This window comes from Salmo trutta, chromosome 15 (assembly GCF_901001165.1).
Source record: "Salmo trutta chromosome 15, fSalTru1.1, whole genome shotgun sequence".
NCBI classification, from domain to species: Eukaryota; Metazoa; Chordata; class Actinopteri; order Salmoniformes; family Salmonidae; genus Salmo; species Salmo trutta.
In genome coordinates this window covers 39560649-39584686 of record NC_042971.1, presented here as the reverse complement: position 1 = coordinate 39584686, position 24038 = coordinate 39560649, and the positions used below count along the sequence as shown (strand labels likewise).

General features: G+C 41.5%; 1 protein-coding gene across 16 annotated transcripts; it reads right to left on the bottom strand.

Annotated features, from left to right (window-relative positions):
* Positions 1 to 5329: 5329 nt before the first annotated feature.
* Positions 5330 to 23237, bottom strand: LOC115149001 (arf-GAP with Rho-GAP domain, ANK repeat and PH domain-containing protein 1). Of its 16 annotated transcripts, XM_029691429.1 has the most exons (33): positions 23143 to 23223; positions 20636 to 20839; positions 19644 to 19669; positions 19484 to 19538; positions 18932 to 19101; positions 18743 to 18772; positions 18453 to 18538; positions 18175 to 18309; positions 18004 to 18073; positions 17770 to 17890; positions 17439 to 17656; positions 17223 to 17329; positions 16944 to 17143; positions 16188 to 16273; positions 14168 to 14347; positions 13795 to 13969; positions 12979 to 13104; positions 12240 to 12375; positions 11949 to 12051; positions 11645 to 11840; positions 11204 to 11413; positions 10837 to 11052; positions 10131 to 10236; positions 9752 to 9899; positions 9535 to 9612; positions 9283 to 9357; positions 9035 to 9152; positions 8750 to 8863; positions 6872 to 7005; positions 6691 to 6773; positions 6509 to 6559; positions 6317 to 6380; positions 5330 to 6224 (listed from the first exon to the last, which is right to left on the bottom strand). In XM_029691429.1, the coding sequence occupies exons 5-33, from the start codon at positions 18938 to 18940 to the stop codon at positions 6180 to 6182; spliced, it is 3420 nt and encodes a 1139-aa protein (XP_029547289.1). In that variant the 5' UTR covers positions 18941 to 19101; positions 19484 to 19538; positions 19644 to 19669; positions 20636 to 20839; positions 23143 to 23223; the 3' UTR covers positions 5330 to 6179. The 16 variants fall into 16 exon arrangements, 14 of the variants coding, with proteins under 14 accessions (XP_029547289.1, XP_029547287.1, XP_029547283.1 ...); XM_029691427.1 differs by lacking the exon at positions 20636 to 20839 and having other exon boundaries at positions 18932 to 19104; positions 23157 to 23237; XM_029691423.1 differs by lacking the exon at positions 20636 to 20839 and having other exon boundaries at positions 23157 to 23237.
* Positions 23238 to 24038: the final 801 nt, after the last annotated feature.

Here is a 24038-nt window from a genome sequence, read left to right as displayed (position 1 = left end):
TACCCCCCTTCTCTCTGGTCCTCTGTAGCTCAATTGGTAAATGATGGATCTTGCAACGCCAGGATAGTGGGTATGATTCCCGGGACCACCCACACGTAAAAAATGTTGGCATTCATGTCTGCTAGTTGCTTTGGATAAAAGTATCTGGTAAATGGAATATATATTACAATACTGTGTGTGGTTATTATGTTGTGTGTGCCTGTGTGTACTGCATGTGTGCCTGCATGTGTGCGTGTGTGTGCATGTGTGTGGTTTGGGCAATCCAGTATCTGCACACTGGTATGGAAACTGAATTTTTGTGTGAGTGTCTGTGAATATCTCCAATGCCATCTCCACCTGCTCCAGAAAAACTGCATGGCTCCAGAAACAGATAGAGAAGCAAACACGAAATGCCTAGTCTCTCTCTCACACTCACACACACAGGGATATCGATCTAAGTGTCAACGAGTGAGAGATATTGTTTCAGCCCAGGGTCAGAGAGGCTGGCTCAGTGGGGGTGGGGGTGGGGGTTCCCTGCAAGCTCCGGTAACACAAGGCTTCATGGAGCAACATTCTATCACATGCTCAAGCCTATCAACATATAATAGCACTGTCAGGTTGGTCTGTAGTGTACCGTACGTAGCCTATGGTTTCTTTTTTCTGTTTTACTTTTAATTAAATTAAGGTATTTACATTTGTATTACATTCTATTAATCCAGAAGGATGTTTTGACATTAATGTGACATGAATAATGGTGTTTGGTCCTGTGAAAACATCCCGTTGAAGAGTCATCTCTATTGACACAAGATCCATTTGACTCTGTCATATTAGCAACTAAACAGCCATGAAGTGATAGCACATGACTTTTCAGTTAAAAGGTTTTGTTATTGATAGGCTAAAGCTGAACACAGAACATCGGGGGAATAATATGCAACGCAATCTCCTTTGTATGATAATGAGAGCAAAGAACCAAGACCCTGATATCAGAACAGGCCTGTCCCCTGTCAAGAGTTCAAAGCTGCTGCACCTACTGAAAAGCACAGCAAAGAAAACAACTATAAATACGTCAGCATGTGCATTTTGCATAATTGTGAAATAAGACATAGATAATAAGACAAAGGAAACTTCATAGGTGTCACACCCTGACCTTAGAGAGCCTTTTTAATTCTCTATTTTGTTAGGTCAGGGTGTGACTTGGGTGGGCATATCTATGTTTCTATTTCTTTGTTGGCCTAGTATGGTTCCCAATCAGAGGCAGCTGTTTATCGTTGTCTCTGATTGGGGATCATACTTAGGCAGCCCTTTTTCCCACCTGTGATTGTGGGATCTTGTTTTTGTATAGCTGCTGTGAAGCCTGCAGAACGTTCCGTTTAGTTTTTGTATTTTGTTGTTTTGTTGGTGTTCATCTAATAAAAGTAAAGATGTACGCTTACCACGCTGCACCTTGGTCTCCTTCTTACGACGAGCGTAACAATAGGCTTGTGTGATTCTATTAGTTGTGAATAAAATAAACACAATCTCTCTTCAAGCATAAAAACCTAATTATATCTGAATGCTTTTTTTATTGTGTACATAATTATACTTAATCAATTACCCCTGAATGAGAGCTGACTGGCAGAGAGTTAATAAAAAGATTCACTTGAGCATGTAATAGGCAATTTATTGACATGACCAAACATGAGTGATACAAATTGAACAAATTATTATAAAAACCAGGAAAACTATTTTTTAACAAATGTTAACGCCTCAAGTCTATTTTTTTCTTCATAGAGCCTTTAAAGATTCATGACACCAGAACACCACCGGGAAGATATTCCCTCTTTGGTTTCTAATCTAGTTCCATGATGGACCACTGAAAAGGTTTTTCTAAAACATTTTGTACCAGTAATTGGCATGCAGGGCTTCTCATTGCGAGAGAACCACTTCCATTAAACATAGACTGAATAATTTTTCTATGTTAGAAGGTAATTAAATGACAGACCAGTCAGCAACATCTAAAGGTCTGCAAGATGGGAAGTGAGAAAAGCTGCTCTAAAATGTGAGATTCCATAATGAATGTAGAATTTGTGTGTCAAATATGCAGGTTGACGTTTATTGTCACGAGTTTTATTGCTTTATTGTAAAAATGTATGAAAACAAAAATATGTTTTTGGTCTTAATTTAAGGTTAGGGTTAGGTATTACCTCCCTAACCTTACTACATTTGCACACACTGTGTTTAGATTTTTCTATTGTGTTATTGACTGTACTTTTGTTAATCCCATGTGTAACTCTGTGTTGCTGTTTTTGTCGCACTGCTTTGCTTTATCTTGGCCAGGTCGCAGTTGTAATTGAGAACTTGTTCTCAACTTGCCTATCTGGTTAAATAAAGGTGAAATAAAAAAATAAAACAATTACAGTTAGCAGTGTGGTTAAGGTTAGGGTTAAAAACCGATTGTATGACTTTGTGGCTGTGCTAGCTAGTGATCACTCTTCAGAGCTGCCTCCAGTACATGAGTCATCTTAATAAATGCCAATCTGCGTCAAATATGAGCAGGTTATGGTAATGTGTGAAGCTTAATGGGGGTAGTGATGTAAGAACTGGGGGTGAATGGAGTGCATGGTTGTTACTAGGGTGACTGAGCCTCTTCAACAGCCCTGAGTTCCTAATGTAAAGCAATTACCCACACAGCCTCACAGCTAATGACAGACAGCTGAAAAATAAAAGGATATTAGAAAGCCCTTTTATTGAGCGAGAGGCACTTAGACCCACAAGAGCACCAATAAAACTTTATGTGAGATTGAGAGTGGTGGGGGGGGGGGTCTAATGTGCTGTAGCTACACACAACATGCCAGAAATACTGTCCTAAACCCTTTATGTTACATCAAAATTACGATATAAACCTGAGAGAATTAGAATGGGGTGGCTGGTAACCTAGTGGTTAGAGAGTTGGGCCAGTAACCGAAAGGTTGCTGGATCAAATCCCCGAGCTGACAAGGTAAAAATCTGTCGTTCTACCCCTGAACAAGGCAGTTAACCCACTGTTCCCTGGTAGGCCGTCATTGTAAATAAGAATTTGTTCTTCACTGGCTTGCCTTGTTACATTTAAAACTAATAATAATAATAGAATGTGGGAAAACATTGAAGTTGGGAACAGCAGGTGTGTGTGATCTGGTGTGTAAACCTAACCTATGCTTTGTTTTTTATGAAAGGCAGAGGTAGGCAATGTGCTAGCATGATGGTGAATGGAAGCAACGTTGTATGGATGATTCATGTTGGTGCATGTTCTCATTTACCACAGGCACTTCATTTGCTTTAATAAACAATCAAAGTCTTGAAATGTTTTGATTTATGACAAAAATGGACTGTGATTGTCATTCAAATAGTCTAGACTCTAGTGTTTTAGGCGAGCCATTTTTGCAAACATATCCATATCAAAGGCTACAATAAACAATTTACCATCAGAGATCTAGGGTGTAGAAGTAATCTACTTCTCTACCTCTTCAGACCTTTTTTTATTTTGAAGGAGAAATGATCACTGACAGCCCTTTTATTTCTATCCTTCTTCTACAGTAGAAGTGGGTGTATTAAATCGTTATTTCTATCCTTCTTCTACAGTAGAAGTGGGTGTATTAAATCGTTATTTCTATCCTTCTTCTACAGTAGAAGTGGGTGTATTAAATCGTTATTTCTATCCTTCTTCTACAGTAGAAGTGGGTGTATTAAATCGTTATTTCTATCCTTCTTCTACAGTAGAAGTGGGTGTATTAAATCGTTATTTCTATCCTTCTTCTACAGTAGAAGTGGGTGTATTAAATCGTTATTTCTATCCTTCTTCTACAGTAGAAGTGGGTGTATTAAATCGTTATTTCTATCCTTCTTCTACAGTAGAAGTGGGTGTATTAAATCGGTAATACTTTTGCTTTGATCAACCAACCAAGTCAAAGAGGATTTTTAATGGCCACAGCATCCTGACCTCAGACATAAAAGGAACAGTGGGATAATGATTTTAAGAAACACAAAAACCATACACATTGTATTTCAAAGACAAATTAAACTATATACAATGACATCAACATTTCTTTATCACAATCAGGTACTCAGATAATGATGTATAATCAGCATATTCTGTTGTACTTCAGACACAACCACCCAGCAACCCAGCGCATCAACATTTATACACTTACATCTCTGCTGTTGTCGATGGCTGGAACTGCTGACTACGGCACAAGAAGGAGTTCCCACATGCCTGGCCCATCGCTGTCACCTGTCAGTCACAGTCTCTAACAGCTGGAACAGGGCCCCGTCTTCACAGCTCTAACCCCAGTCCACCCTCTCAGTACAGCGGAATGCTGTTATGGTGTCTATCTGAGCAGCAGTATCTCTGCAGCTCGTGGAGAGGAGATGGGTCGTTCCACAAAAAGAGTGGCATTTGCATCCCTTTGATATTTTAAGTAGAAATTGTGCACCAATGTGCAGTGTTTATAGCTTGGTATATGAAATGAAAGGCCTTTTAAAGATGTACTCTCTAACTTTTGTATAATTTCAGGCAGTAGTTTTGAAAGTGGTGCTCATAGCCAAAAGTGGTCCCTGTTATTTTGTGTACTACGTCGTTCATTTCGTGTGATATGTTACACATTTTGCAATTTGCATGAAATCATATGTATTTTGCAATTTTGTGTGATATGGTACAATAATTTGTGCAATATGTTACAAATGTGTTATGCTTAAGATCCCTGAGTGCATCTTTAATATAGACAACATGAAGAATTCAATAAATCTGATTTTTTTATATGAATAAAGACTTGCTAACGTTCTAAAAGTCAGCTTTTTGACAGGTCCCTCTCTGACATCTAGGAAGATTTTAACCAACTTAACACCAACATTCCTCCCAAGTTTTCACCATCATTGTAAAGCCCTAGTTATTTTCTTGCTTTGATAAAGTAATTTCAGAAGATAATTATATATTTTATGTGATTAGTGATTCATTTACATCTGTCCTTCATTTCAACCCTGTAACGTGAACTGAACTCTCATTTTAATATGGTGAAACTATTCCTTTAAACTTGTTTTAATTTCTTTTAAGAAACATTGAACATCTAATAGTCAAATCATATTGTAAAAGCAGGTGAGCTGGTTCTACTCTTTTTGGCCATTTTCTGGTGTTTTGTGGTGGAAAACTGAGCGGGTTGAGTGAAACACTTCAACCCTGTTACCCAAAGATAGATAGACTACACATTTTTTTTAAATATTTTTGTTGATGTTGTGAAGATTGCATTCAACTGCCACTCCCTGTTGAACACAACAAGCTTCCATTCCCCCTGTCACAAGGGGATTTCTGGCTTTTTTAAATATGAAATCATCAACCCTGTTACGGTCAACTCTGTTACTTTATTTGAAACATTATTTAAAACGTGTTTTTTTATGAAGATGAACATGTGCTCTTCACGACATAACGTTAAAATATTTTCTTTGTTTTTAAGTTCCACTTCTCAAAAGCCACCGACTTGGTGGAACGACCCAGATTTAGATACAGAGAGAGAGAGAAACCTCTGGGGCTTCGACCAGCCCGGCACTGGATCGATGCTGAATCTGCAATAGCAACCAGATCAGTCTCCTTTCCCTGCCCTGGCTGCTTTAAGGGTGCTGTCTAGCTATCCTTACAACTCAGATTCCTTTTCATGTTAAGGTACTGTTAAAGGATGAGCTAATGAAATGAAAGTAATATAAACTGCACATCTCTGTAATGCAACAAGCTGTGGTCTTGAATAGTGACAGTGTAGAAATCCTGCTCTCCAATCATTACTGACCACCGCTGTTACCATAATGACATGAACAGAAAGCACTGTGTCTCATCTTAGATGGCTTTACGACTGCAGCTCTCCAACATGGTCATTATGTCCCCATAAAAGGGAACCTCAGTCAACATAGCGTTTAGATTTTATTTCTCACGTGCCTCTAATATTATTGTTACTCATTTTTAAAATGGGAGTTTGTTGTTATACTGTATTTCTATACTACCTCCCCTATTATTACCATAGCTGTGGGTTATAAATAGGTTCAACCAAATATTGACAGAGAAAATATTTACTTTGAGGTTATTGATTTGACATACAGTGAAAGCGCATTTCTTTCCAGAAAAGACCTGAAGACTTGAAAACATCTCTAGTAGTAGATGGGATGGGAAAGCAGGATCAGGTTATTTCCCCTTCAGCCTCAGATCAGGAATCTAGCCTGGAAGCTGCTGGCCACAGATCACCATCATGCTATGAAAATGAATAAATACAAAAAAAGTGATGAGAAAAGCTAGAAAAAGTAGAAAAAAGCAGGACATTTTCTTTCACAAAAAGATAATTACCTGGAGGCTCATAAAAGTGGCCAGCCACTCGATCAGCTCGTTCTTTGATTCACAGCACAGGTACCTGAGAAGATTGGTAGTGGACGAGGGTGAGTTAGAGAAGGGCTAGATCTTTACCATGATCCTCAGCAGAGCTTAAGTGCTCTAATTACTACTGTTTAACGATCTTCAGTTGCTACCCAAGATACTCACCATTGCTGTATGTCTCGTACTGCCTTCTCACACACCACAGTCATCCCCCAGCTAGAACACAAGATCATAGAGATCATAAGAAAGGAGAGCAAGGACATGATATGGACAGCTGACAGCTGATAATTATTTGAAATGGGGGGTTGCTGGTTAAAGCCCCAAGTGGGACATTCAGAGATTCTCACCATGACGGTGGCTGTAACTTCCTCTTGATACCACAGTAGACCTTCAGAGCATGGACTGAACACTCCCTCTCAGGCTGAGAACTCTACAAGATGGGCAAACAAGGCTGTTGTTACACAAATACATTACAGGAGTCTCACACTGTCACAGAAACAACACACATCTCCTTCCATCCTCTCTTACCTTCACTTCTTTGTACAGCCTTAGAGACAAGCCACTGAGCACACAGAGGCGTCTGCTGAAGGTTCCCTTACCCCTTTGACCTTTCTCTTCACAGAACTTGATCAGGCCGTTTCGGGACACATCTACCCTGCCTGCTGTGAAAGGGTACATCCAACTCTCATTTACTTTGTACACATGTTCTACCATATCGTTAACACATCTCCTTCCCCCTTTTCATTGGACTTTTTCTACAGTTATCAATGCTTTTTTTTTAAAGAATTTTTACAGAATATATGCAATTGTGTAAGTATATTTATGGTATGTACTGGTCATTCAAAACTCTATGTAGTAAAGTTTAACTTTGTCATGGCCAAAGGTTTTGAGAATGACACAAATATTCATTTTCACAAAGTTTGCTGCTTCAGTGTCTTTAGATATTTTTGTCAGATGTCACTATGGAATACTGAAGTATAATTACAAGCAATTCATAAGTGTCAAAGGCTTTTATTGACAATTACATGAAGTTGATGCAAAGAGTCAATATTTGCAGTCTGCCCTGACATGCTGTCAATTACATTTTGGGCCACATCCTGACTGATGGCAGCCCATTCTTGCATAATCAATGCTTGGAGTTTGTCAGAATTTGTGGGTTTTTGTTTGTCCACCCGCCTCTTGAGGATTGACCACAAGTTCTCAATGGGATTAAGGTCTGGGGAGTTTCCTGGCCATGGACCCAAAATATCGATGTTTTGTTCCCCGAGCCACTTAGTTAACACTTTTGCCTTATGGCAAAGTGCTCCATCATGCTGGAAAAGGCAATGTTTGTCACCAAACTGTTCCTGGATGGTTGGGAGAAGTTGCTCTCGGAGGATGCGTTGGTACCATTCTTTATTCATGGCTGTGTTCTTAGGCAAAATTGTGAGTGAGCCCACTCCCTTGGCTGAGAAGCAACCCCACACATGAATGGTCTCAGGATGCTTTACTGTTGGCATGACACAGGACTGATGGTAGCGCTCACCTTGTCTTCTCGGACAAGCTTTTTCCGGATGCCCCAAAAAAATCGGAAAGGGGATTCATCAGAGAAAATGACTTTACCCCAGTCCTCAGCAGTCCAACCCCTGAACCTTTTGCAGAATATTAGTCTGTCCCTGATGTTTTTCCAGGAGAGAAGTGGCTTCTTTGCTGCCCTTCTTGACACCAGGCCATCCTCCAAAAGTCTTCGCCTCACTGCCTGCTGCCATTCCTGAGCAAGCTCTGTACTGGTGGTGCCCCGATCCCACAGCTGAATCAACTTCAGGAGACGGTCCTGGCGCTTGCTGGACTTTCTTGGGCACCCTGAAGCCTTCTTCACAACAATTGAACCACTCTCCTTGAAGTTCTTGATGATCCGATAAATGGTTGATTTAGGTGCAATCTTACTGGTAGCAATATCCTTGCCTCTGAAGCCTTTTTTGGTCAAAGCAATGATGACGGCACGTGTTTCCTTGCAGGTAACCATGTTTGACAGAGGAAGAACAATGATTCCAAGCACCACCCTCCTTTTGAAGCTTCCAGTCTGTTATTCGAACTCAATCAGCATAACAGAGTGATCTCCAGCCATGTCCTCATCAACACTCACACCTGTGTTAATGAGAGAATCACTGACATTATGTCAGCTGGTCCTTTTGTGGCAGGGCTGAAATGCAGTGGAAATGTTTTTGGGCGATTCATTTGCATGGCAAAGAGGGACTTTGCAATTAATTGCAATTCATCTGATCACTCTTCATAACATTCTGGAGTATATGCAAATTGCCATCATACAAACAGTGGCAGCAGACTTTGTGAAAATAAAAATTTGTGTCATTGTCAAAAATTTTGGCCACGACTGTAGTCATTCAAAACTCATTCAAAATACTGTACCTATGTTGGTAAGAATGGCCTCCATGTAGCAGTTCTTCTTGACCACCAGATGACAGTCTTTACCCAGAGAGAAATAGATAGTCAGCACTTGCTCCTGATAGTGCAGTGGACGCTCTGTTGGGGGAACCAGAGAAGACACCATGTATTTTACCACTAGTTTACAGTTGAGCACTAGCTTTCATTATAAAAATGTAAGATATTTCACACATTACCAACAGCTGTCCAACTCCTCAAACATTTAAGAAGAGACTTTGCAACTATAACTGAGGTGTTCTAAACCATTACCTATCTCCTGGTTGTTGTCGACCAGGAAGCAACTCCAGTAGTCCCCCTGCTGTGGAGGGATGTTCCTGCGTCTCAGGACCTTACATACCAGCTCCTCAGCACTCACTTCCTGGGAGATCTGAGAGAGGGGAGCAGGCAGGGGAGCTTATGATCATCTGGGCACAAAAAAATTGCAGAAGAACACCCTGTACGGTAGCCTATGGATTCTAGAGTCAAAGGTGAAAGGTGAGAGTGCACATGGAGCTGACCTGAACCAGCAGCTCAGAGCCCTCCTCCTTCCTCTCCAGGTAAACCCCACAGATGGTGAGAGGTGAGGGGCTTCCCTACAGAACAGTATGAAGAGAGAGACACAGCAGGCTAACAGCCATCCTTAGTCCAGCAAATTGTAAGAGATAGATAGTATAGGTCAAGGAAGTCAGGATTTAATAATTTCAGTTGGGTGGCGAACAACTGCTGCAAGGGGTTCTGAAAATGTCATCATGCCATAGGTGTGTGCTCACCTCCTCGGTGTGTTCCTTCTGTGCTTTGATGACATGCGATATCATGTCTAGCTGCCTCTGAAACTGCTCTGCATCCACCTGCCACACAGACAGACAGATGCATTCCATCCATCTGATCAGGCCATTTCATTTGGCTTCTTGAGACAACACAGTACATTTCTCTCTCTTTTTCTTCTATAAATCAGTCATGTCATCAGTGTGAGACAGACACACTCACATTGAAGATGTCCTGGTAGTTCTGGATGAGATCCTCTACCACCTGTCCTGCGCTGTTATCAGTGCCGTCCATCTGGAAGAGCGTGGGACCAAACACAATGGCCAGGTTGTGCATGTTCATCTGATTCTCATCTGCAAAGCACTGGACGCTTTGGGAACAAAATTGCCAGATTTGTACAACAGCATTGCATGTCTTGAACTTTCAAAGACAAATGAGTCAATTCCTTATATATAAACTGTATATAAAGTGTTTTTATTCTACTTATATGCAAATAAAGGACACATGTCCTGTGGGAAAGAGGAACATTTTTCCAGAATGGAAGTAAAGAAATAAAAAGAGAGGGGAGGACAGACAGACAGAGGTAGAGATTGAGGCTCACCAGTAGAGGTGGTTGATGACAGCCCCCAGAGTGGCTCTGTTGACTCGGGGGAGGCTGTGGAGGAGGGCCTGGTACTGGGACACTCTCTCACTCATCTCACTGATAGCTGGTGGACATAGAAGAAGAACACCTACACATTACAGCACACAACTCCTTATCATGGGGCTACCACTGAGTATGTTTACATGCACACAAATAATTCTATATGAAACTGATTACGGCAGAAGACCGAGTATGAAATTTGTCATGTAAACACCTTACTCTGCTTATCTTAATCAGTGTAAGGTCATAATAGAGAAGAATTATTAGGACATGTAAACACCTTAATTGGCGTTCCAGTGGTTGATTTGATCTGCGTATATGCAAGCACCTGGTAGTGCAAACCTCCCTCTTATGCACAAGTGAAGTGAGTTCAGAAAAACCTATAAATAGTTTTTACTTACAAACTTTATATGTCTGAACTCAGAATCAAATAGCCTTTGCAAAAATACCATGGTCACTGCAGTAGAACGTTCATTTTAATTGACGATTTTCTGCATTTATCAAAAGTCCCATCAGAAGCCGGATTTCAGATGTAAACATAAACATTTTAAACAAACTATTATATTAACCTGCTCAATGATACGACCACCAATACGAGCAGTGAAAAGCAGTGGTGTGGTCATTGTGGTCCACCAGTATTAGAATGAGGGTAGGCCAGACTCACTAGTGGTGTGGAGCCATGGCAGAGAGGCCTGATGGCCATTGAAAACCCCCTCTCCCACTTCCCTGAGGAACCTCTTCAGAACATTTGCAACATCATCCACCTGGCGCTCCCCTTCACTCAGACGGACCTTCCGGGGGTCATGGCGGAGAAAGAACAGCAGGGCGGTGATCTTGGAGTTCACACCACACCTCCGATAGATGCCCTCTGACTTCAAACCTGGAAAGGAAATCTCCCATAAAGAAACACATCAACACTGAACCATTAACACAGACTTACAAATACACTGATAGTGAAATGAGTGAAGCCAGTAAGAGCTTATCTTTTGTTAGGTATCCGTCCCGACCGATGCCATGCTACGTCCACCCACCATGCTGTGTGATGAAGCTCATGCAGCGGTCCACGATGACAGGGACGTCTGTGTCAGTGAGCTGCTGCTTGTCCAGGGGGCCGTCTCCTCTCCCTGAGCCCTGTTGGAGCCCACTCAGCCAGCCCTGGAAGTCAGGCCTCCTGTCCCCCTCCACACGCAGGCTCCTGCCTCCATCCACCAGCACCACAGCACCAGCCTCCTGCTCCATGGCTAAAACAGGGACACAAAACAACATACAGTGTCATGACTCACACGATCAAACACTATCTACTTCAGCATGTACATCAACGTAGTAGCTGTTTTATTCTGTTGCAGCCAAAAAATATATCACTCTTACATCATTAGTACAACAACACACAGTAAAAAGTTAAACTTCACTAAACTTCTCCCTCTACAGTACATCCTAATACCTCCACTGTGACAGTTTCAGGAGTGACTCACAGAGCTCCTTTATTTTGCGCAGGTCGATGTTCTCCACTCGATCTGCTCCGTGGAGGAGTAGGAGCAGTCTGGAGCCCCCCAGGGAGAACCAGCCCAGGAGGGGGCTATGGTGGCTCTGGCCCTCAGTGTAGCGAAACCGGCCCACCCTCTCAAAGGGCCAGCACACCAGGTCCTCTGCTGCAGAGGGGACCAGCGCCTGACATACAATAAGATAAGGCAGTACCTAGCTATATACACTAGTAAAACTACTAATTACCAGTCTATCATGATACTCAATGAAATCTAGTTTTAAAGAGGTGGTTACCTTGGCGATGGCCTTGATCCACCCTTTCACTTTGTCAGAGGAGTCTTCTCCAAATAGATAGACTCTCCCAGAGTCATGGTACAGCTCAAAGGAATGGGCATAACTGAGCCAGGAAAGGTACAGTGTGGTAAGAAATATATATAGCAACATTTTACTAAAGCCTACATTGATAGGGTTTTATAAATTCCCAATTATGCCTAAATGGTATAAACAACTACATTTGCTACACCCTGGAAAAGTACATGTGATCTGCTCATGTCATAACATGGGTGAATGTGTTGCCTGTCTTACCCATGTTTCCCTGGGGGATTGACCAACAGACACAGGACATCACTCATCTTCATTCCGCCGCTCTGACTGGAGCTCTTCTCACTCTCATAGTAGCTGAAGTTACCTTGGTTCAGAGAGCACCATCGACGACTAAAATCTAGAGAAAATCTATCAATTTAGCTGATGGTAACTGTATTGGCATTAGTAACACTTTCCTAAGAGGACTGTCCAAGTTAGTCATTATTTCACCTGACCAATAGACATTCAGATCTAAACAGGGTTGGGGAGTAACTGTAATCTGTTAACAAAAAAACTGTAGCTGTAATCAGTTATATTACAAGCAGAAATATTGTAATCAGATTACAGATACTTTTGAAAAACTAGATGATTACTTCTTGGATTACTTTAAAATTCAAAACGGATGTTTGCTAAATAAAATGATGGCGCCTTTCTATTTTCTCAATGAAAAGGGTGCAAGTTTAAGTTCATTCCATTAATAGTCAGACCACTATTATGACATATAAAATGTGTTTTATGGATCCTTTGTGTCTTCTTCTAATGCCTCTTAAGGGAAAAGTAATCAGATTACATTACTGAGTTTGGGTAACCCAAAAGTTATGTTACTGATTACAATATTGGACCGTAACTAGTAACTGTAACAGATTACATTTAGAAAGTAACCTACCCAACCCTGGATTTAAAGCATGTCCAAACAAATCCCAGAGATTTGAGTTTATACATAGTGCCATGAATGACCCACCTCCTTTTGCTTTGCCCTCTGTTACTGGCCGTATTGAGGAAGCGGTCTTGAAGAGATAACCAGTGTGTGAGACGGGGAGAGCAGCCTCTAGGAGTGTGCGATCTCCAGCCCTAGACCCTGGCAGCTCTAGAGAGGAAATACGTAGAACTACTGATGTCTCCTATACTGAACAAAACACAGTACAAGTTGAATGTAAAGTTATAGACGAGGGTTCTCTTTCATATATTTTATTGGAGTTTTTCTTTTTTTAAGTGCAAGACAACACAAAACATGCCACCTGGTGGCAGAAAAGCCACACAGCATCCATAAACAACAAATTCATACAATAGGAGACAAAACAGCACTGACAAACAATTGACAACAAAAACATGGAGCAATAATAATGACAGAGTTGATTCGGGACCTTTACGACACCAGCTACGTTGTGGTCAAGAGCTTTGGTAGCGAAAACTAAATAAAATCAATCATATTTATTTATAAATCAAATTAATTTATAAAGCCCTTCTTACATCAGCTGATGTCACAAAGTGCTGTACAGAAACCCAGCCTAAAACCCCAAACAGCAAGCAATGCAGGTGTAGAAGCACGGTGACTAGGAGAAACTCCCTAGAAAGGCCGGAACCTAGGAAGAAACCCGTAGAGGAACCAGGCTATGAGGGGTGGCCAGTCCTCTTCTGGCTGTGTCGGGTGGAGATTATAACAGAACATGGCCAAGATGAGGGGTGGCCAAAAATAGGTGCATTGTTCCAGACCTGTAAATGCACCCAGAAAAAATATATATAAATGGAGCAGAGGGTTGATTGATGAGACTCCTACCTGTGTTGTGGTTGTGAGTTAAGAACTCCACCTGTAGTATCTGTCCATAGTGTTGGGCCATGGACACAGGGCTGGGCAGCTCTGGATCACCTGTATAACAGTTCACATCTGCTCCACAGAACACCAGAGACAGAGTCTCCAATACATCATCCGTCTGAACAGTACTGCACAGAGCCTGAGAGATAGGCAAGGAGAAGGAGGGAGAGAAAGAGAGAGGGAGAGAGAAATGAGAGAGAGAAGAGAGAGAGGGAGAAGAAAAGACATGTCTGAACTTTTGAGAGTATGGGATGGAGAGAGAGAGAAAGAGAGAGAGAAACATATATATAGAGAGAGGGAGAGAAAAGTGATATTTGACAGTAGGTGTGTGTCTCACTTTGTTGAGGGCCTCCTGTTGGCCAAACAGAGCATGGTAGCGGCGGTATTTCCCCTGACAGTACTTAGCAGAGACAAAGCGCTGGCGCTTCTCACTATCACTTGATGGGTGGAGTGCCTCGCTTGGTGGCATGTTAGCTGCCCAAAATAGGTTTACCATGTTGTTACCTAACAGGAACACCTGGTGAACAGAGAGTGGCATTAGAACCTTGATCTGAAAGATGTATCCCTTTATTGACAGGGTGAGCTATGAGAGACTTCTTCTTTTCAAAGGACAACATGTAAATTAATGCAAATATACAGTTGAAGTCGGAAGTTTACATACACTTAGGTTGGAGTCATTAAAACTTGTTTTTCAACTACTCCACAAATTTCTTGTTAACGAACTACAGTTTTGGCAAATCGGTAGGACATCTACTTTGTGCATGACACAAGTAATTTATCCAATAATTGTTTACATACAGATTATTTCACTTATAATTCACTGTATCACAATTCCAGTGGGTCAGAAGTTTACATACACTAAGTTGACTGTGCCTTTAAACAGCTTGGAAATTTCCAGAAAAGCATGGCTTTAGAAGCTTCTGATAGGCTAACTGACATAATTTGAGTCAATTGGAGTTGTACATGTGGATGTATTTCAAGGCCTACCTTCAAACTCACTGTCTCTTTGCTTGACATCATGGGAAAATCAAAGGAAATCAGCCAAGACCTCAGAAATAAAATTGTAGACCTCCACAAGTCTGGTTCATCCTTGGGAGCAATTTCCAAACGCCTGAAGGTACCACGTTCATCTGTACAAACAATAGTACGCAAGTATAAACACCATGGGAGCCACGCAGCCGTCATACCGCTCAGGAAGAAGACACGTTCTGTCTCCTAGAGATGAACGTACTTTGGTGCGAAAAGTGCAAATCAATCCCAGAACAACAGCAAAGGACCTTGTAAAGATGCTGGAGGAAACAGGTACAAAAGTATCTATATCCACAGTAAAACGAGTCCAATATCGACATAACCTGAAAGGCCGCTCAGCAAGGAAGAAGTCACTGTTCCAAAACCGCTTAAAAAAGCCAGACTACGGTTTGCAACTGCACATGGGGACAAAGATCGTACTTTTTGGAGAAATGTCTTCTGGACTGATGAAACAAAAATAAAATTGTTTGGCCATAATGACCATCGTTATGTTTGGAGGAAAAAGGGGAACGCTTGCAAGCCGAAGAACACCATCGCAACTGTGAAGCACGGGGGTGGCAGCATCATGTTGTGGGGGTGCTTTGCTGCAGCACGGACTGGTGCACTTCACAAAATACATGGCATCATGAGGAAAGAAAATTATGTGGCTATATTGAAGCAACATCTCAAGACATCAGTCAGGAAGTTAAAGCTTGGTCGCAAATGGGTCTTCCAAATGGACCATGACCCCAAGCATACTTCCCAAGTTGTGTCAAAAGGGCTTAAGGACAACAAAGTCAAGGTATTGGAGTGGCCATCACAAAGCCCTGACCTCAATCCTATTGAATATTTGTGGGTAGAACTGAAAAAGTGTGTGAGAGCAAGGAGGCCTACAAACCTGACTCAGTTACACCAGCTCTGTCAGGAGGAATGGGCCAAAATTCACCCAACTTATTGTGGGAAGCTTGTGGAAGGCTACCCGAAACGTTTGACCCAAGTTAAACAATTTAAAGGCAATGCTACCAAATACTGATTGAGTGTATGTATGTAAACTTCTGACCCACTGGGAATGTGATGAAATAAATAAAAGCTGAAATAAATCACTCTCTACTATTATTCTGACATTTCACATTCTTAAAATAAAGTGGTGATCCTAACTAACCTAAGACAGGACATTTTTACTAGGATTAAATGTCAGGAGTTTAAATGTATTTGACCAAGGTGTATGTAAACTTCCGACTTCAACTGTAGAAATAAGAGGAAGCATAGAGTGAGGAACATAAACAGAGAAAGACCACATATGGGTGGTGAGGATGAGGTTCCTAATAGAATATTCATTAGAAACCTACCTGAATAAGGTTATCAGTCCACACCTTTTCATCCATTCTCAGACTGCGAACTTTGGACACACTCTGGCCCAGACCCCTGTGCACGCCTAAACCACAGAGAGATGTCAGAGTTTGATTTCAATGTCCTCTCCCAGGCATTTGTATCCAATGGAAATGTATGTGCACTGTACCAATGTGGTACAACTTATTCACCTGAAATATTTGTTTATCAAATTCTATTTTATTTGTCACATGCGCTGAATGCAACGGGTGCAGACTTCACTGTGATTGGCTTGCTTACGATCTCTTCTCAACGATGCAGTTAAAAAATACAAAATATTAACACAAGAGGAATAAAATACACAAGGATGGAGCTATATACAGGGAGTACCAGCACCAGATCAATGTGAAGAAGTACAAGGTAGTTGAGGTAGATATGTACATGAAGGCAGGGTAAAGTGACTAAGCATCAGGATAGATAATAATAAGAGTAAAATAAAGAACAGAGTAGCAGCAGGATATAATTAGTGTAAAAGTGTGTGTGTGTATGTGTGTGTGTGTGTGCTAGCGTATATGCTTATGTGTGTTTGTGTTATGTCGGTATGCGTGTGTGTGTGTGTGAATGTAGTGTATGTGGATGTGTGTGTGTTTTGTGTGAGAGTGTCAGTGTAGTGTGTGTGACTGAGTGTGTAATCTGATCACTATAGAAACTGATCAATGCTCTTGACCATTGACTCTCTGAGTTTGGTCTGCCATCTAGGCAAGGTTCTTCCATACCTGCACAGCACTTGCAAAGGACCACACAGAGGTTGACAGAGGCCCAGTCTGGATGGGGGGCGCCACAGTCTGCACAGCGCTGGTTGGCCTCCACAGCCCAGATCTTCTGGGCCACCACATCGCTGGACAGAGAGCGACTGACACAGTCCTGCAGGGCCTCCACCCACTGATCCCTCTGCTGCGCCGACTCGGCCAGAAAACTAACCAAACAGAACAGGGGTCACAGAGGGTTCACTGTGGGATGACATTAAAGGGTCATAGGTCAGAGGTCAGTCTCACCTGAATGTTCTGTAGAAGGTGGTGAGGTTGAAGGACCGTTTGTCTGTGCTCTTCACAGTACCCACATTCATCTCAATGTAGGTGATGCCAACACCCTGGCTGTGCTCCTGATGACAGAGAACATCACAGGTTTTTAAGGATAACTGACTCCAAAGGACTTTCATGAACATTTTATTTTATTTATTTCAGGACAATGCATGCACCATGGATACACACCTCAGCGTTCCCGTAGAGGAAGACCCTGTCTGCACAGATGACTACATAGACCTTGGAGCGCAGTCCATTCATCTCCAGGTATCCTTGTTTACTAATGAGAGAGACTCCACTATCATGCTGACCACTAGTAAAACTGAAGTTCATAAGGGACATCTCCATGCTGCTACGACGCTGCTGAATAGTTTCTTTCAGTACTGACACCCATTCCTCCCTGACAGCTGAAAACACACACACACACACACACACATACACACACACATACATAGGTTACACACACAAAGTATTCATATTTCCTCATTGTGATCATTGTTATTTTAGGTGGAACACTTACTGTTGTTTTCAGCACGGAACAAGAAAGTCCTGTTCCTTGTCACCACCTCAAACTTCTGCTCTCCAACGTTAAGCACTTCAGTGACAGACAGTATGTCTATGATCCGCTTTGAGTAGACCTCCTGAGGAAAAGGGAGAGAAGGAGTGAGAAGGGGAGGGTCTAATAAGTAAGGTATTTCACAGTATACACTCTGATCTGTGACACTATGTGTGGGTCTATGGAAGACGTCTGAACCTTCTCATTTTGAAAGTATCGCAGGTACTGTGCATCCAACATCACCCAACGCTTCTGGAAAATAAGGCTCCTGCAGATAAAACAGAGATTATTTACACTCTAATGCATGCACACACACACATGCATGAACAAGCACATGTACACGCACGCACGCACACCTCTCTCTCTTACCCCTGAGGTGGGGTCTTGTCCAGCCAGCCCATCTTGATAACAGGAGTGTGGTGAAGATCAGAGTCTCCAAGGTCGTATGATCGTGACAGTGTGCAGGCAAGATCGATACTGTCTTCATCAACCGATGATGTTCTCCTGAGAACAGAGATACACACACAAGTAGCAAGGACATCACCTTATCTCATCACATTTTCTCCAGTTAAGTATAATATAACCAAAACATGCAATCGAAGGAAACACACACAACTCACATGCAAAAGAGTTAAAAAGAAACACACCTGCTTGCTTCAATGTCCTCACACTCAACCTCCTCCACACTAAACTGACTGCGGAAGCAGTTCTGCATGGCTCGCAATGAGTCCTCCTATGATGCAGAATACAAAATGCTAACAATGTATCAAAATGTCATCTTTTATACTTCAATGACTTGTGTACAAAAATAACTCTGGCATATGTACAATCACTAACAGAAACAACCGACAGTCAATCCCTCTAAACATCTGTAATCACACAAAATAAGAGACAAATGTAGTACCTAAGCATCCACACATACAGATGCATAACGTACCTGGTCTGCCATGACATCTGAGACGAATAACTGAAGCCAAAGGATTACAGTAAATAAATAGTTTCTCTGTTATGTCGGGAAATGTACAACTGCGTCACATGTTCCAATGAAAAACCACACAATCCAACAGAGTCAGACCTCACAACTGATGGTAAGGAAGTAAATTAATACAGTAACTTCATACAGTACCTGATTCATGTTTTCTCGGAGTCTGAGATTAGTTCACATAGGTAAACTGACAGGGTTCGAGTAAGAAATGGGCACTGTCATCTGGCCACCTGCTTGGGATGGCGAGCCCCATCCTTCTGACAATGTTCCTCTTATCACAGCAGGTATATACAGGAAGTGGGCTTAGTAAACTGCTGTCAGAGAGAGTGATGTTCCTCATGAAACTGTAATCACCCTGAACAAACAGCCTTTATCTGACATTTACAGCAGCTTCTCTAATGGCACAAGGCCACATGCATATGAATAAGGTATGATCATTTACATATTGCCAGAGTGTAACTAAAGGTCAACCTGTTCAGGCTGAATGACTAAATGTAAAATGTACTGTATCTTCTGTATATTAGACAGTATATTATAAGGAATACAACTCATTGTAATTTTATGAAAAATAACACTCTTGTTTGAATAAATCTATTGATAAAAGTCAATTTTCAACAGATAATCTCAGATATATCATAGAAGCAGATCAGAGAACACAGCAGACAGGTAAAGCATAGCAGCGAAAGACAATACCTGTAGCAATTGGGCTCTTGTAACTGTGCTGAACTGCTACCTTAGGACAGAAGATCTTGTAGACGCAATGAAAGATATGCTCAGTAAAATCAATGTACTGGATTGACAATATATCTCTGAAAAAGTATTTTGCCTTTGCAATAGTGACGTTTACACTCACCAACCTTAGTCTTCTTTCCCTCTTCTCTGGTGAGTGACAGATGTGAGAAGAGAGAGAGAGAGAGAGAGAGAGAGAGAGAGAGAGAGAGAGAGAGAGAGAGAGAGAGAGAGAGAGAGAGAGAGAGAGAGAGTTTTTTGAGTTTTTATAAAACCTTTATTTTATACTCAAGTGTTAACATAAATAATGACACACTGCCTTTTCAGAAATGAAACACGAAATGTAATTAAAAAAAAAATACAAAAAAATACAAAAAAAAATACTAAAATAACATAAAAAATTAAAAAAATTAAAAAATAAATTACATATACATTCAACTTATTTCATCGACAAAAAAATAGTTTCCCCTCCTCTACAAAACAAAGCGCTCCTTCGTATGCCCACTTCTCCTCAAACACTGGGAGATCTTTCACAGCTGAGTACAACTCAAAATCCACTTTTATTCTTATTTTCACTAATCCTTTAAAAACACATCTTACATCCTGCCCATATCCCGTTTCTATCTTATGTTTCCTACTCAGAAAAATGGACATCTTTGCTTGTCCCAAAATAAAATTTAACAGTTGACATTTTCTTTTCTGTTGCTTTCTATATTGAAACCCCAAAATAAAAACAGTGTCATTGAAAATCTCCCCTACAGCTTTAAACAAAGACTCCAGCATTTCCAAGAGAGGTTTTATCCTCTCACACTCCATAAAACAGTGAAAAATGGTTTCTCTTATATTACAAAAAGGACATCCATCTCCAACATCTGAGTTAATAACAGATACAAAAGCATTAACTGCAATGATGCCATGCAAAACCCTCCATTGCATATCACCAGTACCTTTTTGTAACGGTGGCTTGTACAGTGCTCTCCATGCTGGCTTTACCTTGTCATCAATGCCCAATTTTACCCTCCATGGAGTGTCTTTTCTATTTTTCAATTTATCTTTATTCAACACTTTGACACACCCCCTATATAAGTCTTTCCCATTCACCTCATCCAAACCCACCTCTTCCAACCCTCTCAAATCCAGTAATATCGCCTTTCTTTCTGACTCTGGGATATTTGGTGTAATCCCTAGTCTTGGAAATGAGACGTCTTCATCTTGTACCTTCTTCTTGTGGCTATGAAGCATACCCCACTCTTCTACTGACAGAGCCTTCCTGCAGCTTCCCAGCAGTTGTTGAATCTGGATTTTCCCTATATCCCACCACTGTTGAAGGGATACAAAACTGGCCTTTTGAGACCTCCACGTCTCCCAGAAAAAACTAAAACATTTCCTGAAGTGAGCATCACTCAATAAAGTTATGTTAAAATGCCAGTATGCGCTTTTAGGTTTTACATCGTTAATGAACACCACCTCTGTTATTAAACAATGATCAGAAAATCCCACTGGGGTTATCACACTTGATTTACAGACCTGAGATTGATGCTCAAAACAATAAAACCTATCTAACCTGGCCATAGAGATGGTGTTCTCTCTCACATGCACCCAGGTATACTGCCTTGTGCCTCCATGTTGACTCCGCCAAATATCAGACAGTTCATTTGTTACAATGAGACGTTTTAAAAAAGTCCTTGAGGCTATATGAGGTTCTTTGTGATTTCTATCTAAATCACTGACTGTGCAGTTAAAATCCCCAGCAATAAATAAATAATCTTCATTGTTACATTTCTCAATGGTATTTGATAATGTCTCTAAAAAGCATACCCTCTCAACTGCCACCACTGGGGCATATACATTTATCAGACACATAGTGATGTTTTCATACCTTACTCTAACTTTTAATAAACTACCCTCATCTACCTCTTCAACCTCATATGACAAAGGCAAAAACCCTTTTGAGAACAATATGGCCACACCCCCACTTTTTGTGTTTTTATGACTACACATCACTGTCCCCCCCACTCCTGTTTCCACATAACTTCATTTTCCAAATTACTATGCGTTTCTTGTAGAAAAATGTCACTTCCCTTTCCCCTAATTAACTCATACACTATGGCTCTTTTTTTAACGTCTCTTGCCCCATTTACGTTTAAAGAAGAAATCTTAAAACTGCTCATGGATGAAAAGGAAGAGAGGAAGACCCAGAAACCACATCTCTTTACAGAGTTAAAGTTGCGACTGAACTCTTTCATTTTCTTTCTTGAGTCTAGCAATTTCAGGGCTTGTCAAACCTCCCCCTGTTATTTTTGACATCAGAAACTTTGCTGATTCAATAAACAATTCACTTTCAGGGAAACAATCTGTTACATTATAATCCTGCATATATTTCTTCCCTTTTGTCAACTTCAGAAATTGACGTACCTTCCCAATCCCATACCTCCCTTCCTCCCCATTTATCTCACTATTTTGTTGTGATGCATCAGATGACTCACTCTCGCGATCCTCCCCAGAAGAAAACTCCACCATCTCTACAACCTGTTTATCTTCAAGTGATTTATCAATCTCTACCTTCCTCTTGGATTTAGACCCTTCACCGCCCCTTACATTCTTCCTCTTACTCCTCGGTACTTTGAAAACAGCTGCTTCCTTTTCCATTATTTCAATCTCCTCTTGACCTCCAATTTCATTGTCCAACACCACCTCAGCGACGGTAGTCGCAATCTCACCGACTGTTTCCCCTCCCTCTTTGTTCTGATCTACCACAATTGCCCCCGTATCCACACTGCCTTCCTCTCCTACTTTTCCTACCACATCTGCCCACCTTCTCCCTTCCCCCGCACCCTTAGCATGTTCATCCCTTCGCGGTGGTGCGTTAGCTGCACCAGCGCTAGAGCTGCTACCGGGCTCTGCGTGCTCATTCTCGGGACAATTACGCACCAAATGCCCCTCTCTTCCACAGCCAAAGCATTTCATTGATTCAGTAGAAGCGTAGAAGACATAATCAAATCCATCAATCTTAAAACTGAATGCTAAATTCAGTTAATCAGTGTCCTTTTTTAAAATCATATGCACTTGTCTCCTATGAGACACGACATGCTTCAGCAACGGAGATTTGCATCCAAAAAGAACCTTCTTTATTGTTGATACAATTTGACCATGACGAGATAACTCTCGCTCCAACACTTCATCTCTAACAAATGGTGGCACGTTAGAAAGTATAACTTTCTTTGCCGGATTCATAAGCGGAAATACCGGTGTCTGTGTCTCCCGCAACACAACACCACTCTCAACTATCGTATTCACCTTTTCAATGGAATCTAAGAATATCACTACAGCGCTATTCATCCTTGAGGCTGATTTGATACTATCATACCCAATGATAGCACCCACTGCCAAGCTACATTCTTCCACTGAACACCCGGCCGCAGCAGGAATCTTTACTCCATGTCGCCGACTAAGTTTTTCAAACTCCAAACTTCCGCGAGTGGCCATTGCAACCAGCCCCACCCGCTGGTTGTGCCCTCGCGAAAACCAACCTCAACGATCCCACCACCCCTATACGTGCTTAGTGATATTTAGACACAATACCCTTAAAACAACTAAACTAATCAACATATATATATACACACCAATATATACACACCAAAACCCAATAGAGTGAAGATAATTCCAGTCGCTCACTCCCAGCATGCACTCCAGAGAGAGGGAGGGAGAGAGAGAGAAGGGGGGGAGGACGCAGAGAGCTGTGTGTTGGCAGCGCACTACATTGCTGCCTGCCATAAGTTGAGGGACAGTGTCTGACAGACCAATCAACCTGCACATGTACTCTACTGTATGGCTATTGTTATTGTTGAATGTATGGTTATTTTGACCCTTGGTTATTGTTGTTACTGTTGTCCCGTTGACAATTCATTTTTTATTTATTTTTATATTGTAAATATCCAAAATAAGCTTTGGCAATATGTACATTGTTACATCATGCCAATAAAGCGAATTGAATTGAATTGAGAGAGAGAGAGAGAGAGAGTGAAAGAGAGAGAGGGAAAGAGAGAGAGGGAGAGAGGGAGCGAGAGAGAGAGAAAGAGAGAGAGAGAGGGAGAAAGAGAGAGAGAGAGAAAGAGAGAGAGAGAGAGAGAGGGGGAGAGAGTGAGGGAAAGAGAGAGAGAGAGAGAGAGAGAGGGAGAGGGAGAGAGAGACAGTGAGGGAAAGAGAGAGAGAGAGAGAGAGAGAGAGAGGGGGAGAGAGAGAGAAGTCATGCAGAAGAACAGCTCCTGACATGTTATAACTTTTTGGTTGTTAAGAGCGAGATTGACACGATTAAATTAGCAAAAAATGTATAGGTAATCAAATTGTACAACTGAAGATCAACACAGGAGGAAAAGATTGACAGAGAGTGAATTAAAAGACTTCATCGTGGTAGCTAGCCAAATTCAAATCTGTCAGCTAGCTTACCGTCTAGCTGAGGCAGCGCTAGCAGCAACAGCAGCAGCAGAGACTTTCCCCCCTTTTTTTTGAATTCCCAGCA